Genomic DNA, 19,114 nt, shown 5'->3' with positions numbered 1-19,114 from the left:
CTCATGGCACCTGGGCACTAATAAGCTCCTACTAGGTGCCAGGCTCTGTGCTATGCCTTGGAGACAAGGAAGAACAGGTGGCATCTGTGGTTAGATGTAAACATTCTACCCCAAGCAATGCTTATGTGTCAGGCATACCTGTCCTCTTCCTTACCCCACCCCCAAACACACACATCCTAAGCAATGCTTATGTGTCAGGCATACTCACCCTCCTACTTACTACACACACACACGTCCCAAGCAATGCTTATGTGTCAGGCATACCCATCCTCCTACTTACTACACACACACACACACACACACACACACACATATATCCCAAGCAATGCTTATGTGTCAGGCATACACACCCTCCTACTTACTACACACACACACACGTCCCAAGCAATGCTTATGTGTCAGGCATACCCATCCTCCTACTTACTACACACACACACACACACACACACACGTCCCAAGCAATGCTTATGTGTCAGGCATACCCACCCTCCTACTTACTACACACACACACACACACACACACACACACACACACACACACACATCCCAAGCAATGCTTATGTGTCAGGCATACACACCCTCCTACTTACTACACACACACACACACGTCCCAAGCAATGCTTATGTGTCAGGCATACCCATCCTCCTACTTATTACACACACACACACACACACACACATCCCAAGCAATGCTTATGTGTCAGGCATACCCATCCTCCTACTTACTACACACACACGTCCCAAGCAATGCTTATGTGTCAGGCATACCCATCCTCCTACTTACTACACACACACACACGTCCCAAGCAATGCTTATGTGTCAGGCATACCCATCCTCCTACTTACTACACACACACACACACACACACACACACACACACACACACACACATCCCAAGCAATGCTTATGTGTCAGGCATACACACCCTCCTACTTACTACACACACACACACGTCCCAAGCAATGTTTATGTGTCAGGCATACCCATCCTCCTACTTACTACACACACACACGTCCCAAGCAATGCTTATGTGTCAGGCATACCCATCCTCCTACTTATTACATACGAAGACACAAACACACACACACACACACACACACACACACACACACACACACACACACGTGCTACTGCCCAGGCTTCTAAACACCAGGGCTCGTCTGTCTCGGTCCTTTGCCCAGAAAGCATCCTCCTTAGCCTGGCCTGACGGGAATGCAAGGAAAGTGGGAGTGTTTTTGGCAACCTAGAAAAGGAAGAGTGAGTGCCCCGAAGGACAATGAGGCCCCTCGACAATCCTATTTGTTGACTGCACGTGAAGTGCCAGGAGCTGTGTGCCATCTCCTTTACAGGCATCCTCCCCTTTGAGCCCCACAATTTCCCTAACAAGGTGGGCGCCGTGGCCCCATCGTACCAATGACAGAGCTGAGGCAGAGCGACTTGCCTGAGGTCACAGAACAGGTATGAGGACACATTCGGGTAAAATGCAAGGGGCAGCTGCTCAGATCAGCTGATGCAAAGGCTCAGTACAGCAGGACGGTGGAAAATACAGGTTTGAATCCTGGCTCTGTGGTCAGTAGCTGGGTGCCCTTGGGCAAGTTACTTGCCCTCTCTGTGCTTTAGTTTTCTCACCTCTAAAACAGAGGATTGCGACAGTACAGTAAATTGACAGGTTCATAGGTTCTTGGAAATCTCGCAACTTTCAGTGAAAAGACGTATAACAAACTCAATGTTACCACAGGCTAATGGATGTAAACAAGAGCTAAACTCCTACACAGAAATGTATTTCTAATAACAAAAACATCACCAAACTTCTGAGTAAAGACACCAAAACTTCTAAATATTAAACACTGAAATAAATGTGAGCACTATATACGTTTAAGACAGATTAATAAAAACAACGAAGACAATGATTTACCCAATGATTCCAGTTCAGGGCTGCAGGTGGCCAGAGACTCTCCTGGTAGCTCAGGACACTGGGAGGGAACCCACCCCGGGTAGGGCACCCATCACACACATAACTGCACTCACCCACTCTGGGACCACTGAGACGTGCCAATTCACCTAGCGTGCATGGCTTTGGGATGTGGGAGGAAATTACAGGACCTGGAGAAAACCCACATGGGGCGAACACACAAACTCCACAGGGTGAGCACGCAAACTCCATGGGGAGAGCATGCAAACTGCACGGGAAGAACACGCAAACTGCACACAGACAGTGGCCCTGGATGGGAAGCCATTTTTTTCTTATCAATTATGATAAAATGATGTTATCTGAGAACCTGTGTTTACCTCCCAGGATTCTGCAGGACTCGTACCCATGAAAACTTGCAGATAGTACCTGGCTGTCAAGTAAGGCTTGACTGAAGATTGCTAGTTACAGTAATGATAATAATAATTGGTATTATTTAGCTTGAACTACAAATTGAACATTCTACTATGACCTCGGTGCCTCAGGGACCCAGGGGAGATAAGGCCAGTCCTGGGAGCTGGGAAACTGAGTCCAGGGGCAGGGGCACTCCAGGGTAATTCATGCTGGTGGCACCGACCACATCAGGGCTTCGGCTAGTGCCAAAGCTCCACTCTATCTGCTCTGGCCACCTCCCACTGTCCCTGAGTGCAGCTCACAGGCCACAGTGTCACCGGCATCTTCCTGCCAGGCCCTGCTGAACGGTTAGGATGCCTGCCTTTCATTCTGTGGCTCACATTCTGCAGGGAGCTCTTTGTTGCGGCCTCAGAGCTCGGCAGCCTCCACCTGAGATCTGAGTGCCTTCCTGGCAGAGTTCAGGGCTGAGGCTAGAGCCGGGAGAGGGAACTGGGCACGGACACCACCTGCCCTTAGGGTCTGCCAGGGCCCCAGGAGCTCTGAACAATGCGGATTTTGACACAAATGAACTGGGTATTTTTCTCCATGGGAAAAGGGCACAGGGTGGGGAGAAGGGTCTGGCCAGGAGGGCAGGAGGCCGGAGGGCCTATTCTGAACATTTGAGGCTGCTGTGGGCACCTCCTGTGTCCCAGAGACATCAATTGGACAACGGGTGTCTCAGTGGGTGAGAGACTGACATCTCCAGCATGCCTGCTCTGTGCTGGACACACTCCAGGCATCACCTCACTTTCCCAATCCAGTGTCACACTCCCAGGGGAGGACGGATAGAGAGGTAAACCTGAATATTGTCCAAGTTTAACCATTCACTACCATGTGACCTTGGGCAAGGTGCTTCATCTCTGCGTGCCTCAGTTCCCTCATCTGTAGAATGGGGAGATGAACGGCATCTCACTCACAGGGGTGGTGTGTGAATGACATGAGACCCCTCACAGCAAGGGATTTAGAAGAGTTCCTGGTCCCCAGTAAGGAAAGCCGCTACTATGGCTTTTGTTACTTCCCTGATCACTGTCAAATCAATTCCAGAAGGGGTACCCCTGTTAACAACATCTTTCAAATGAGAAAACAGAAGCCCACAGCCCACAGAGACTTGCCCCAGGACAGTAGCCTGGGACTTGCCCTGGGACACACAGCCAGGATGCAGAATCCGGGACTTGCCCTGGGACACACGGCCAGAATGCAGAATCCGGGACTTGCCCTGGGACACACGGCCAGAATGCAGAATCCGGGACTTGCCCTGGGACACACGGCCAGAATGCAGAATCCGGGACTTGCCCTGGGACACACAGCCAGAATGCAGAATCCGGGACTTGCTGACTCCAAAGTTGATGCTCTTTTTCCTAAGCTGGTGGTTCCTAAACCTTTTGGGGCCCATGACCTCCTAGAAAATCTGATGAAAACAAAAGATTCTCTTGCCAGACACACACATAGACACAAACGCAATCACCAGGCGTTCCCAGTCCCTCTGAGGCCAGCCATAGTGGAAGAGAAAGTTCCATGGATTCTTAGTTAAGAAACAATCCCCATCTTACATCTTGCTGTATTCTACAGTGTGTTCTTTTGTTTTTAAGGGATTATCATGTTTCTTTGGAAAACAGTGCTGAAAAATGCCATGAGGAATTCAGATTCTTTGGCTCCAAACTCTCAGGCCACTTCCTGGTCCACACAGGTGAGGCCAGCAGGGAGGTCTGACACTCCGCAGTGCTTGGCCTTGACCCCTGTGGATGGGTCATATCCAGGACCGTATCAGCATCCTCTCCAACCTGGGCACTGTTTCTCAGGGCTGCTCCTGCCCCCAGGAAAACACAACCCCTACCCCTGGCAACATGCCCTGACATGTACGTAGGTCACCATACATGCTGGACATTCTCTATCTGGTCCCTCCACATCCATCCTCTGTTCTGCTCATCCCCGGAAGGCTGACCCTACTGAATGTGTCACAGGGACAATCTGGGCCTGTGGCCGACAGGTGGGATGGCCTGATGAGAGGCTGCGGCCGGAGAGCAGAGGGCCGCAGGAGAGAGAGCTGCAGCTGTTCTGTCCCTAGCCCCTTCTTCATGCCTTGATGCTGTCCTCTGGCACTGTCCCTCCACACTGCAGTGCCCACTGGTAGCTGCTCCTAGGCTCCTGTCCTCACTGGAACCCAGGAACATCACTTCCTCCCCTGCCCTTTCAGCCACTGGGGCGGTAAGAGCTCTGACGCTGCTCCCCTCTGGGAGCCCCAGCATCCTGCTGCTCCGTTGGCACTGCCTATACCCCTGTAAGCTGCCATTGCATGACAGGGTCTTTCTATGAGGCTCCTGTGTGAATTCTCTTCCCTCCTGGGGCCTCGGCCCATCTCCCGTGGCACTGGGGGAGGGTCCCTAAGTGCTCATCTTTTGACACTCTTGGGGAGCCCAGAGCCGATGTCCCCTTCCAGAACCTGGGAGGGCAGTGCTTTTCCAGAGGGACTCAGAGGGGTGGAAACACGTGGCTCTGACACTCAAGCCCACCCTCAGGGGCCTTATCTCATCTATGCATGTCAGCTTCCTCATCTGTACAATGGGAACAACGAAACACGCACACGACAGGGCCTTCCACAAGCATATGCCGTGCCAATCCTGAAGGGCCAGCAGTGCTTGTCATTATGATTCGTTATTCATTCTCTCAATTTCTGAAGCAACCCTACAGATCTTAGGTTCATGGTCTGGATGAGTCAGAGGGCCAAAGCCATGCAGTCAGTAAACACTCACCCCAGGTTAATGAGGGCCTGGGACTTTTTCTTTTTCTCTTTTTTTTTGAGACAGAGTGTCGATCTGCCACCCAGGCTGGAGTGCAGCGGTGTGATCTTGGCTCACTGTAACCTCCACCTCCCAGGTTCAAGTGATTCTCCTGCCTCAGCCTCCCAAGCAGCTGGGACTATAGGCATGTACCTCCAAGTCCGGCTATTTATTTTGTATTTTAAGTAGAGATGGGGTTTCACCATGTTGGTCAGGACGGTCTCAAATTCCTGACCTCAAGTGATCCACCCACCTCGGCCTCACAAAGTGCTGGGATTACAGGCCGGAGCCACTGCACATGGCCAGTAGTTTTTTTTGTGACGTTAGATAGTATAACATAGTTGGGGCCGGTGAGTGGGGTGGGAGGCTCTACAGCCGGTCTGGAGTTCACGTCCGAGCCCTGTCACTTCCTCGCTTAGACACAGCACTGCCTACAGCTGCCACAGTTGCTGTGAGCACTGAGATGATGCCGGTGTGAGGACGGCTCCCTGATGCACAGTAAGTGCTTAATAAACACTACTCGTCATAAATGACTGCAGTGTTTGGCAGGCCTCAGTTCTCTCATCTGTGAAATGGGGCTAATCTCATGGAGCTGCTGGGGAATGAATTGGAAGATGTAGGCAAATGAAGAACTGTCATTGTTACTGTTACCATTTGATCTGCCCGTCTGGCCTTGGCCTGGCTGGTAAGTTGCTGTGGAGACAGCCAATCCCACAGAAATGCTGCCAGCCAAGTCTTTCCACTGTGGCGAGGCAATAGTGCTGTCTCTGGAACTCGATTTATTGAAGGGGGCTTTTCTCTAAGGCAGGGCAGAACCGCTGAGCCTGCACTCCTCAGCTGGCCCCGGGTGTGGGGTATGGGGGTGAGGGGGAGGTGGGCCCCCGTCTCCGCTCTGGGGAGAGTCCCTTATGCAAACATTTGCCGACGGGAGCATTTGGGCTTGTCAATGTTGTCGATAAGGACAGGCTCTCTTTCTGCACATCAGGATTTGGGGCCTTATTGAGTTGTGAGCTTGCAACTGTGTATTTAGCCTTCACTTCTCTGGTTCCATATTTGTCTAAGCTCAAATATTCCCCAGCCTGAGACTGGGAGCCTGGCATGTGCCAGGTACTGTGCCGGGCACGGGGGACCCAGGGAAGAACTGATCACTAACAGAGACGAGCATGACACAGCCTCCACGTGGGGGAGGCACGGGTCCAGAGAGGATAACAAACCATAAAGAAATAAGTTACAGCATGGCAAGAAAGCACAGTGACAGAAGAGGAGAGTAGAGGATGGAGAAATTACTGATACTTGTGGAGGGGGAGGGAACAGGGAAGGCTTCCTGGAGGAGGTGTCATTCTATCTGGGTTCTGAAGGCATTTACCAGGTTTAAAAAAAAAAAAAAAGTGAGGGGCAAGGCATTCTAAGCAGAGGGAACAGCGTGTGCAAAGGCACCCAATCCTGCCTGGAGTCTGGGGAACAATGAACTCTGTGGGAGGTGCAGTGGGAGGTAGGAGGAGTCTGGGAAGACCATGGGCGTGGGCAGGAGGCAGTGTTCTGAAGGGTGTGGCAGCTGGGCTAGAATCAAGGGGCTTCCCTGCTATCTCTGGAGTTCCATGTCCACTTGTGGGGGATGCAGTCCTGCTGCATTGCTGAGACACTGCTTCTCAGAAGCCCAGTCGTTTCGCCCTAAGGAAGACCAGTGCCCCCACTGGAAGGCTCCCATCTCCATAAGAGAAACTGTTTCCAAGGTGCTGCCTGGTTTGGCAACAGAGCCGCACCGGTCAGGAGAGGGAACAATCACTCCTGGCTCCAGGTTCCATGTCTACCCAGAGAAGCGGGGTTGGGGGATGCTGGCAGCAAACACCCAGTCTGCACCCAGGTGACACCCGAGGCCCTGAGCTGCCCCACAGGGAAGGGATGGATGAGGGCACGATGACGGCTCCAGCCAAGAAAGCAGTTGAGACCTGGGACCCAGGCGACAATGAGGTGGGGAGGAATGCGGCGGTGTGCCAGGAAGACCTCAGAGCACCACAGGTAGCACTACAGACAGGACTGTTCCCCATGACGGAGCCTGGCTTTTCTGGGCATGCAAAAGGCAGAGAAGCTCCCCAGCTGGGTGACCCACCGCCAAGTAAGCAGGATCCAAAGTGGGTGGGAAGCCAGCAGCCGCTGTTTTGCTGCCGGGCCCAGGCCACAGTGGAAGCACTTCTGCGATGGGAGGCAGAGGTGTGGAGATGGGGATCAAGGTCAGGTACCCCTTGATATCCCAAGTTTGGAGGGTGTGTACCGGACAGCAAGGGGCACCTGCCATACCTTCCATGTGCCCAGGGTGAAGCGATTCTTGAGGCTGTCTCAACCTCTCCTCACCTGACTCAACACAACCTCTTGGAGAAGACGAGGCCCTGCGACCTCATCTGCTCCCTCTCTCCTCCCCTCAGCTCCAGCCATGCCGGCCTCCCTGTTTCTCACACACATCGAGCTTGCTCCAACCTTGGGGTCTCCCTGCCCCTGGCCTCCTGCTTAGGCAGCCCTTTCTTGGGTACACCTCTGCAGTGAGGCCTCTCTAGCCCACCTGATGAGGAATGTGTCCCAGCCTTTTCCACCTGAGCCTTGGACCCTGCTTGGTTACCGTCACATGGGTACATGAGGGCACAGCGGGCACTCAGTATTTTCCGGCCACCACCTGAATAGTCACTGAGGCCACATGACACCACCAAGGTGGGTAAGAGGGGAGTGAGACCTGTGGGCATCAGCCCTCCAGCAGGGAGTGGATGATCCTCCACCGGGGTCATGGAGGCAAGTGATCAGCAAGAGTGTGGTCCCCAGGGCCGGCCACCAGGAAGGCCGTGAGCATCCCTGCCCCGTGAACACTGGAATCTGAACACAGAGCACTGTGAGGACAGGGCCAGCAGCTGCGAGCTGTGGCCTGGCAACCCGGCAGGCAGGGAGCGGATACGCACTCTGACCTCTGTCTCTTCCTGCCAAGGCGCCCAGTGACCCAACCTAACCGCAACCCAAAAGGGCACAGAACCCGGATGCTTTCACACAGGCCAGCCTCCTGGCAGGGAGTGCCCAAGAAAGGTGGAGAGCAGGTCTGGAGGGGCTGTGGGAGGATACCCAGCAGGAGGTGCTTGGCAGCCCTTGTGCCCATAGCCTGCTGGGTAAGGGTAGTTCTCTCAGATGCCCCACCTCTTGTGTTCCCCAGGGGGCCCATGAATCAGCCCAAAAGACTGTCCCGCTCCTACCGTGAAAGTGCGCGGCCGTCTTCCGCCTTAGGGCCTGCAGGGTCACCTCGGAGTCGGCCCACTCCAGCACCAGCCTCCGGCCGTACAAGTGGGTGCTGTGACACAGGGCATTGAAGGCTCTCTGCAGAGGGACAAGAAACGAAACTGCGCATCAGCTGGATCAGCGCGGCAGACACTCCACTCTGCCCGCCAGCTGCCTGCCCGCGTCTCAGATGCCAAAGCCCAGGTTCTGGCCCCGTGACATCTGATCTCCAGCGAGGGTTTGGGGAGCAGTTGGGTGCATCTATTTAATTAGTGGGTTGCGTTCCCAGGGAGAAAGCTGCAAGTGACTGAGCAGTCAATATATCCGCTGTCTGGGCTGTAATTGGTGCCTGGGCCGAGGCAGCCGTCGTGTCATCCGATCTGTGGAGGGCGACCCCATTAGCGGGCTCGCCTCCCACCCGGCTGTCTGCATGGTGGCCACTTGAGAAAGCCGAGCCCTGGCTGGCCGCCAGATGACAAGCGTGCAGGCCTCTGGGTGTCACTGGGTGCCGCTCTCCTTCACTGCCCTGGTGACTCTGTCCCCCACGCTGTTTGGAGGGCCCCTTCCGCCTCCGCTGCCAGTGCCCTTTGCCTCCTCGCTGGTTCCCCCAGCCCTGCACTCCCAGCTCCCACCCCCAGCTCAGCAGCCTGGGTCCTGGCACAGGCTGTTCCCGCTCACTCTTTGCTCTTCCCGACTCCCACATGCTGCCTGGTTCCTCTTCCTGCTTTTCAACAGCTATACCGAGATAGAATCCACATACTGTATACACCGCTTGTCTGAAGACAATTCAATGGCTTTTAGTATCATCACAGAGCTGTGCGAAATGTCACCAAATCCATTTTAGAACGTTTTCATCACCCCCAAAGGAAACCCCACACCCCTTAGCTAGCAGTCCCCCAGCCCTTGGCAACCACCAGTCTGCTTTCTGTCTCTATGGATTTGCATATTCTGGACATTTCATGGGAATGGACTCATATGGTAGTGATCAGTACCGTCTTAAACATCGCTAGGTCTCAAGTTCAATGGCACTGGACAGGAACACCCTGAGTTGATGGGCTCATCCACAAACACTCCTATGGCACAGTCTGAGGTCACCCTGCTTAGGAAGGACAGACCCTGCAGGTCCTAACTTGAAGATCTTGGGCAAGTTAAAGAAATCTGCCTTGACTCTGTTTTCCTTACCTATAAAACAAGTATGCTCATATATGCCAATCTCAGGGGTTCTAGGGACAAAAACGAGTCAACACAGTGTCTAGAACAGTAGGGGCACGCCATAATTACTCAATAGATGTTACTTCTCGTTGCTGTTGTTTTGTTACCATAGGCATCACATCTGTAGCTGCTTTCTGTCAGCAGAGAGCTTTCGGGCAGGCATTGGTTTAAAAAGCAGTAGGCTCCAGGTGCTCAAGCATTGGCAGTGGAGAGCAACAGTGGCTAAGAAGGCCCTTTGCTTTGCTTCTGGGTTGCAGAGAGCACCAGTTGGTACAAGCAGAGGAGGGGTTCGCTGCTCTTGTTTCTTTTATGCCGTGAGGAATCATATAACTGGAAGGGTCTGGATGGAAACCCATCCAACTCTGCTCCTTATCTACAATGTAGCTCTTACGGTTGGACCATGTCCCGCAAGAGGGGTCATGTTGAGTCCTAACCCCCTGTACTTCAGAATGTGACCTTATTTGGAAATAGGTAGTTGCAGATGTAATCAGTCAAGACGAGGTCATACTGGAAAATGAAAGGCTCTGAGCCAATGACTAGTGTCATTGGATGGCCATGTGAAGACAGAAACACAGGGTGAATGCCGTGGGGAGATGGAGGCAGATACTGGGTGATGAGTCTACAAACCAAGGATGCCAGCTGTCCCCAGCAGCCAGGGAGAGGCACCAAACAGGGTTTCCCTCGGAAGGAACCAATCCTGCCAGCACTTGATTTTGGACTTCCAGCCTCTAGAACCGTGAGACACATTTCTGGATTTTTAAAATGCTTTCTGAGGCAAGGTCTCGCTCTGTCACTCAGGATGGAGTGCAGTGGCATGATCATGGCTCACTGTATCCTCGAATTCCTGGGCTCAGGCGATTCTCCCACCTTGGCCTACTGAGTAGCTGGGACCACAAGGCACGTCCAACAATGCCTAAGTTTTTCACTTTTTGTAGAGATGGGGTCTCTTTACATTGCCCTGGTTGGTCTTGAACTCCTGAACTCTAGTGATCCTCCTGCCTCAGCTTCCCAAAGTCCTGGGATTACAGGCCTGAGCCACTGTACCCGGCCCATTTCTGTGGTTTGAAGCCATCCAGTCTGTGGCATTTTGTTACAGTAGCGCTAGGGAAAGGACGCAGTGCCCTTGGGTAATCAACTGCCTCAGTTTCCTCATCCATGTTGGGGCTGGCTATGGGACTTACACAAAACGTGCACAGAGGGCAGCACATAATACACATTCGATAAACAAATGAATCCAAAAAGACAAAAGGGAGGCGACTAGAACATGCATCTTTTTAAAACCAGACATGTGGCCAAATTAAAGAAACGCTTTGTTCTCCTCTGTGCTGTTCTGAGAAGGACCAGGTGCAGAAAACTTTTTCTTTCCTTTTTTTTTTTTTAACTTTAATTTAAAAAACTCTTTCTGACTGCCAGCAGAGCCTGTGCATTTTTTTCCATGTGGATATAAAAATGCATCTGGACTCCGAGCCGAAATGGCCCATTCAGAGCTTTAAAACACACGCGTTCTCAGCTGGCGAGGCAGAGAAACGGCTTGACTGGGGGAGTTGGGGTTTTAAGGCGGGGAGAGGAATTGGTGGGGAGTCTGGCATGGCGGATGTTCCATCCTCGTGCCAGGGTCCCTGAGGAGCTGTGGTCCCAGGGACACGGTGGGGTGGGGGTGGCCAAGGGGATGCATCTGGTGAATGCTAGGCTGGAACTCTCAAGAATGGAATAAGATCTCAGGAGGTAGGTCTGGGTGAGAGGCCCCAACTCCAGCCTCTCTGATTCCCACTGTTAGATTTCAATGTTTCTTTCTCTCCCTTAGAAGCCAGTTCTCCATTCCTGTACCACAGAAAGCCCTGGAGACCTCCATTCATTGCAGGAGTCACCAAAAATTCCCTCTCCTGGTTTCTTTGTGACATCACCTCTCACAAATCTTCCTCTCTTCCCTCTGCACTCCTCTGACACGTTACTGGCCTCTCTCTGGAAGAGCTCTTCACGGTAAGAGGGGAGGTGGCATGGCAGTTAGAGAGGGTGGGCTCTGCTGCTGGCCTGCCTTGGTTCAAATCCCTGCTCCACTGCTTACGAGCTGTGTGATCTCAGGCAAGCTGCTGAACCTCTCTCTCTGAGCCCGAGCTTCCTCATATGTAAAAGGAGGGCAGCAGCAAAGAGTAGTGAGAATTCAGAGAACTGTTCAGTCTGACACTTAGAACACTGCCTGGCACATAACATGTGGCACTTAAGATTGGCTGCTGTGATGATGATGTATGCTTCCACTTTTCATTATCAGGCTAAAGAGCAGGGACAAGGGAAGGTAAGACACAAAAGCTCTTTCGTATTTGAAGTTAGAGCACAATACGTGGTTCTCCAAAAATAGCAGAATTACCCTGCTGAGTTCTAGTCTCTGCAGGTTAATATGAAATCAGGTTGCGTTCCCGAGTTCCCACTGCCTGGGTGGCTGGAATATGGTGGCCTCAAACTGTCGCAGGCGGCATGAGGATAGTGATTTGAGGCTAAAATTGGCCTCGGATAATCCAGAGTAATTGTGTTTCATTAAAAGAGCGTAACAAGAGCTTGTTGTATTTGACACATTCTAGGAGGTAAGGCAGGTGTGGAGGAGGAGGAAGATGCAGGCCCGGGCCTCAAGGGGCTTTTGGGTTGGCACAGGAAAGACTGTGAGGAGTTTGGAAGGTTCCAGCCATCACAGACGGGAAAGTGCAAGCCAGAGAGGTTCACTAGCAGCATCCTCCCTGGTCTCCGCCTACATGTGATCCCATTAAAACTTGACCTCCACCTTCTCACAAGCGTTTTTCTAAACCTCAACTGCAGGCATGGTGCTCCTCTGCCAAAACAGCCCCCGGGCTTGTTCATCTCATGAGACGGAGGAGTTACTAGACCTTTGCTCCTCTCCAAGTCTGTCTGATTTTCCTTTTGTGGCATCAAAGGCCTTTTTAGTATGGATGATCCTATCTCCTAGCTCCACAGAACTCCAAGCATATCACCTCAGCCCACTCCTGAGAACAGGTATTATTCTCCCATTTCAGTGACTGGGAAACTGAGGCACTGGCCAAAGCTTGTATGCAGGTCAACTTCCTTCTCCTTCTTCCTTTTGGCCTCTACATGTTGTCTCTGGGCCTCTTACACAGACGGCCCAGGGAGGGTTCTGCCCCTCCTGCACAGGCAACAGCCAGGCACCCTCCCTGTGCCCTGGACACCCGGCCTCCGTTTCCAGAACCTGCTGCCTGCCCCATAATGCCTTCTGTGTGCCAGTCTTCCTGACTCGACTTTGAACCCTGGAGGGAAGGCGCTGCATGCTTAAGATCCTCAGCCTGGTGCTGGGGCAGAGGCCACTCAGTCAATGTTCACAAAGCACACTGTGGCGTCTCCTTCACTGGGGGTCTTGAGAACACGTCTCCAGACTAGGGTAGATGGTTAGGCTGGTCCTAGCTGGGGACGGAGGGCTGGCTTAGATGTCCTGCCACAGTTCCCTTCAAACCCCTGCACTTTATAGACTACAAACGCAGCGGGGATAACAGCGTGTCCCATTCTGAGAGAGCAGGTAGTCCCCAACCATCCAGATGAGGGGGACATTTGGCCTTTTGAAACGATACACAAATAATCTTGGGTATGGCTCTGCTCCCAACATGCCTGGCTCGGGGCCTTGCAGGACAGGAACAGTAACCTGCACCACGAGGGCTTGAGAGATCGCATGTCAGACCCCCAGCTGGTTTGCTGGAGAGGCCTGAAGATCCAGCACAGAACCCGGAGGATGAAGGAGTCCAGCAAAACGAATGTCACAGAAGAGAAGCTACTTCCATTCTTGGGAGCACTTCCTGCCATCATTGATGGCCAGGACTGGTTATTCCTGGGCCCCCCTCCCCCATCCTCTACACTTCCTCGGCCTCTGGTATCTACTGAGGGGAAGCAAATGGGCGGCACTGCTGGGAGACTGGAGGGAAGAGGTGAAGAGGGAAGAGGGGAATAGGGAGGAGAGAGGTTGGTGCTGCGTCCCTCCCCCTCCCCGCAGGGCTGTAGCTCCTGCTCAAGGTCTCTTCTCGGCAGCTCTAGCCCTGCCTTTCCTTCCAACCCTCCTCTTGGCCTAAGTGAGATGACAGTTCTGGGGGCTTTGCCATCCCTGGGGAGTCCCTTCTCCCTACCTATACCTCCATCAACACCTCTTCATTCACACCACCTGGGGGTGGGGGTAGATTCTGTTTCCTGCCAGATCCCTGGGTGTCTCGCATGCCTTGGCCCTACTCAGAATTTGAGGCCCACCCAGGAAAGCTCTGAGCAGGTCTAGCCAGACTTCAGGGCTGCCCTCATGATCCAGCTCTCTGGCTCTGCTGTCCTGAAATCATAGCTCTTTGAGCTCCTCTGACTCCAGCCATGGACTCCAGGCATCAAGAGGCCTGGCCTCCTGCCGCCTTTTCTGAATTCCCTTAGAAGGCAATCTGCTAAGGTGGTGTGAGGTTGACAGCCGCAGGCTAGACTGTGGCCTGGCCTGGCGGCCTCTTTCAAGAACTGGGAAGGCACTGGAAGGCTGCCAGTGCAGCGCTGGGCCTGACCTTTCTGCAGCTTCCCTGGAGACAGACCTCCTCTCACAGCAACAAAAGGCATTGCACGCCCTTGGCAGCACTCCCATCCCAAGGGGCTGCGAAGAACTGCCCAGGGCCATGGCTTCTGGGCAGAGCTGAGGATAGTATTCCTGTCTTTAGAAGACCAAGGCATTCTCCTGGCCCCTCCTGCTCCCAGGGAGCTGTCTCTGGCAAAGCCAGAGGGCTGCATCTCTCAGCAGACGCTAAATCTGTCCAAACAGGGATAACACCAACCCCTCCCAAACCCGTTGTGCCCCCAACACCCAGAATAAGTGGCTGGCACTGTTGGGGGCTCTCTGCAGAGGTGGTCAAAGGGACTTCTGGGAGGAGGGTCTGCCTCCCTGGGGTGTTTTAATGCCATCACCCTGAGAGAGAGACAGATCCTTTCTCTACCTATCTACCACTAGCTGCTTCTCTCCTCACAGGCGTAGCTGTCTGCTAGGCAGGAGTTTGCCCAGAGTAAGTCAGGCTCCCTGCACAATCTTGGGTGATTCCCACCCCAGTCCCTTCCCAGAAATGACACCATGGAGCTGAGGGTGAACTCCTAGGAGAGACATCCAGAGTCCGCTTTCAGGTGATGCTGTCTGAACTCTTCAGACAAAGAGGTACCTCTCTCTCTCACTCACTCATTCCTTAGCTCGCTCAGCTCAGTGTGATTCGACTCTAAGTCTCTGGGGAGCTGACTGTGAGGCAAACAAGAGACGAGGCGACAAAGATGGGACACACTTTGGACCTCTGCCAATTTATAGCATCCCTGAGAGAGGAAAGAGAGCCACTAGGGAGAGAGGGCCAATGCCAGGGACCCAAGGGCACCAAGCCACAAGGCCATGGCAGCAGGCGCAGCTGAGGCTCTGAGCTCTCCCTCAGGCACAGCCCTGGGCCTGCAACTTTCAATAAACTTCTCTAAGTTTTTACTTTTTCAACTGTAAAATGGGGGTGCTGCAGCGTCTCAGAACTGCTGGGAAGCATAAATAAGACAGCAACTCTTCCTTTAGCCCAACGCCTGGCATAATGGGAAGGGCCTAATTCCTGGTACCTGTTGCTGGTGCCATTCGTGGTAAAGTTTTTTTTTTTTTTTTTTTTTAATTTAAATTATTTTAGGCCAGGTGCGGTGCCTCATGCCTGTGATCCCAGCACTTTGCCGAGGCGGGGGGAATCATTTGAGGCCAGGAGTTCGAGACTAGCCTGGCCAACATGGAGAAACCCCATCTCTACTAAAAATACAAAAATTAGCCAGGCATGGGGGTGCACGCCTGAGATCCCAGCTACTTGGGAGGCTGAGGCAGGAGAATCCCTTGAACCTAGGAGGTGGAGGTTGCAGGGAGCAGAGAACGTGCCACCGCACTTCAGCCTGGGGGACAGAGTGAGATTGTCTAAAAAAAAAAAAAAAAAAAAAAAAAAAATTATTTTAAAGCTGTTAAAAGGGAGGAAAGCTGTCAACTTGGCTGGGAGTTTTACCTTTCCTTGATGACTAGTACTGCCTGCCCGATAAATATGAAATGAGGACGTCTGAACCTGAGTCCTTCTCACTCTCATCTCTGTAGGACTGTGCAGGCCTCAATCCACACAGAAGCTCCAGGGACACAATTAGCAGAGGGATCCGTCCTGGCACTGCATCTTGGCTACAAGGGCTGCTCACCTGCCAGTCTGAGCCTGTCCTGATCCCAGGTCTCAGCCCATACATATGTGTGCTGGCCGAGCCTGCCTTGAAATGCAAGCTCGGGATCCAAACACATTTTCCATTCCTCCTGGGCTCTGCTGAAGAAAACTTGGCAAAAAGCCCACAATTACAACAGAGTTGTGAGCACACACACGTCACATGGACACCTGAACAGAAAAGCGGAGACAAAACTCCAATTCCTGAATTTGCTTCCAGTTAACACTTTGGGACACACAGGACAATGGACACCTAGGTTTCAGGCTGCAGCACCTCTGATCCCCAGGGTCCCAGAGGAACACTCAGCCACCCTCACTTCTTTGGTGTCACGTGCCACAGCCTGTGTTAAACACTTTGCACGCAACATTCTGCTTTGTCTTCACAAACGCCTCAAGGGGAGCCTTATTATTGCCTGTGTGGGGACGAGTCACTTGGGCTAGAGGGATTTGAAGTTCCTTGTCCACGTTCGCATAGCTGCAAAGAGGCCGCTTCATGTCACAGGCCACACTAACCACCGTGCAGCACGCTCCTCCTTCTCTGCCCTCAGTTTAAGCAAACGTGTTGAATGCATGCCACTGACAATCTAATAGTGATTGTTTACTGTGCACACAACATGGCTCAGCACTGTGCTGGGTGCGCTGGGCACCAGGTGAGGAGGAAGGCTATCCCTGCCTTAATGAGCTTCGTCTGGCTTGCTCGTCATTGGTCCCTTCCACTACAGGTCCTGTTTGGGTGGAATCTGCCAGGTGAAGACAGTAGGTTCACAAAATATTCCTCAAGAGGCCCAGTGGGAGCCTCTCCCAAAACACCGGCCTCCCCCAGGCTGGGGAGGGCCTGGGCCACATATCCACATCCCTTCCTCTGCTCCCACCCTTGGCAGAGTGGAAAAGCGAGAAATGAGGAAGGAGACATTAACTGGTGCGACCCTACAATGAAAGCTGTGGTTGTTTACCACAGTGTGAACAGCTCTGCCTGCCAACGCCAACCACCATCGCGTCTCCCTACAGCCGGCTCCCCCCAAGTGTTTATTTAAGCCAACACATTGCTCTGCTAATTGGATAACATTCCATGTGAAAATAGACCTTTTAAAACAACAGCAGCGGCGGCAAATAAAAACAGCTGCAACTGCAAAAGTACAAAGGCACGGCAGGCCTGGGGAAGGGAAAAATTAAAGGCGCATTGCATGGGAAAAAATTAATATTCTGGCTTCTGGGCTGCAAGTCTATTCTTTGTGGTCTTCCCCTTCCGTGGTGCCCTTCCTTTCTTCCTCCAGGACCAGCCTGGTCTGGGTAAAGAGAGAGGAGGTGGCGGCTTCTAACTGGAATCACAATGGCTATTGGTGGCCACTCAGCCAATGGGGATGAGTGCACCTGGTAGGGAGTCCCCAGTACAGCTGCCCAGGTGAAAGGCTGCTGACTCCTCAGTGAGGCTACTCCTGGGGATTGGCAGGGTTTGAAGGCAGCATGGTAGTGTGTGCTAGTGGGGACAGCTCACTGAATGCCCACTCCTCCTCTGGGGGCTGGGAGGAGTTGATTTCATTCTGGACTTGTTCCCAAGAGACGTTCTAAGGGACAATCTCTTGGCCTTCCTCCAAAGTGTCCCTCTAATTCGAGAGTCCTTCTCCTTGGTGAGGTGTCAGGGCTGGGTGAGAGATGGTGGGCATGGTAGGGAGAAGAGGCGCTACCCAGAGCCTGGTGTGGAGATACACAGAATTTAAGTGAATCAGTGAACGAAGGGAGGAGGAATCCCTGGATACAGGCTTTGGAATTAGATTTTTCCCAGCTCTGCCAAGTACCGCTATATGATCTTGAGCAAGCAACTTGGTCCCTTTGAGCCTTGGTTTCCCCAGTCATCAAATGGCTTCCTATCACCTATCTCCTAGAGCCCCGTGAGGATTAAAACTTATATATGCAAATGTCCTGCACCGTCTCTGCCAAAGACGATGGGCTTCCAGAAGTTGACAGTTTTTATCAACTCAAAGATATTGCCCTTTTAGAAACTTCCAGGTTGTGTGTTCCCCTGGTTGCGTGGCGCTGATAACACAACTGACAGCCGTGTACACGGTGTAGACCCAGGCCCCCGAGGAGACCACTGACTTCCTATACCACCCCTATTCTCCTTCCTCCATCAACCTCTGTCCCCTGCTTCCCTCCACACGTGGGGAAGGCTCTTGAGAAATGCCAGATCATCACACCTGGAGGTTTAGATAACACCAGCACTTTCAGAGGGACTGACATTTACTGCCCGGGACATCAGGGGCTGATAGAATGTCCTAGGTTGGGAGAATATGCCAGCTCATCGATCCTGCTTCCTCTGAGCAGGCCTCTGGTCACCAGGGCCCGTGACGAGGGCAGATGGTCAGGACCCACCCCCGGTTCACCGGAGCAGCTCAGTAACAGACCAGGGTCTGGGCTTCCCATCAATTCATAGGGCTCCACGGTGGCTTCAGCGCTGGAGCTAAGCAAATGCTCAGCAAGACTGGGGAGGGAGACTGGATGCAAATCTCCCGCCTGATGCTGGGGCTGCTGCAGCTTGGGGTGGGGCAGTGCGAGTGTGGTGAATGTCACATACAAAGCCAGCACGCTCGTGGGAGCCTCTTGCTATTATCATCAGTTGCCTGGTTACTCTGAGCTCTGCCACAACAGCCTTCGAGGAGCCTCTTGCTAGGATTCTCTTTCCAGTTTGGGGGTATGTGTGCTTAATCCAGAAGGGGCTTGATGGATATCACAGAGCCCTCGAGGATATGCACAGTGGGACGTGGGTCTCATGGAGAAAGGTCAGACAACTCAGAACCCCTCAGTTCAGGGACAGTGGAGACGGCATGTGCTCAGGGCCACAGCAAGGACTGTGGTGTTGAGGAGATGCCTTAATTCTTCTATCCTCTGCCAGCAGGCAAATGGACTGATGGATGATGGGGAAAGGGCACTGTTCTGGGAGTCGTGATACCGGGGTTCAAGCCGCAGCACTGGCCCCTCCCAGAAACCATTCATTTCTCCATTCCTTTTCCAGCCTCAGCTTCTACAATGAGCTGAGCTGCCCCCTCCTTTCAACTTATCCCTCCCTTCTTTCCTCCCATCTGAGGATTGCTTGGGGTAGACCTCCTGGCTGAAGAGGTGGCCGATGCCAATGCAGGGGGCGACTATTTATCTTCACTGAGGGTGCCACGACAGGAAATGGGATCTGTGCCCTTGGCGGGGGATCTGAGTGGGTCAGGGTTGAACTGAACCCTGGGAAGGGTTTCTGAAGGAAGTCTCCTTCCCTAAGAGCTTTGACACGGGG

General features: G+C 52.9%; 1 protein-coding gene across 1 annotated transcript in view; it reads right to left on the bottom strand.

Annotated features, from left to right (window-relative positions):
* Positions 1-19,114, bottom strand: part of LOC105493362 (RNA binding motif protein 19) — a 142,705-nt gene that overhangs the window by 14,847 nt on the left and 108,744 nt on the right. Inside the window, exon 23 of the mRNA XM_071071012.1 lies at positions 8,371-8,491. Coding sequence (XP_070927113.1) covers positions 8,371-8,491 — 121 coding nt within the window. The remainder of the gene's footprint in view (positions 1-8,370; positions 8,492-19,114) is intronic.

The sequence above is a fragment of the Macaca nemestrina genome, chromosome 10 (assembly GCF_043159975.1).
Source record: "Macaca nemestrina isolate mMacNem1 chromosome 10, mMacNem.hap1, whole genome shotgun sequence".
Lineage (NCBI taxonomy): Eukaryota > Metazoa > Chordata > Mammalia > Primates > Cercopithecidae > Macaca > Macaca nemestrina.
The sequence above is the reverse complement of the archived record's forward strand: the minus strand, read 5'-3'. Positions and strand labels throughout refer to the sequence as shown.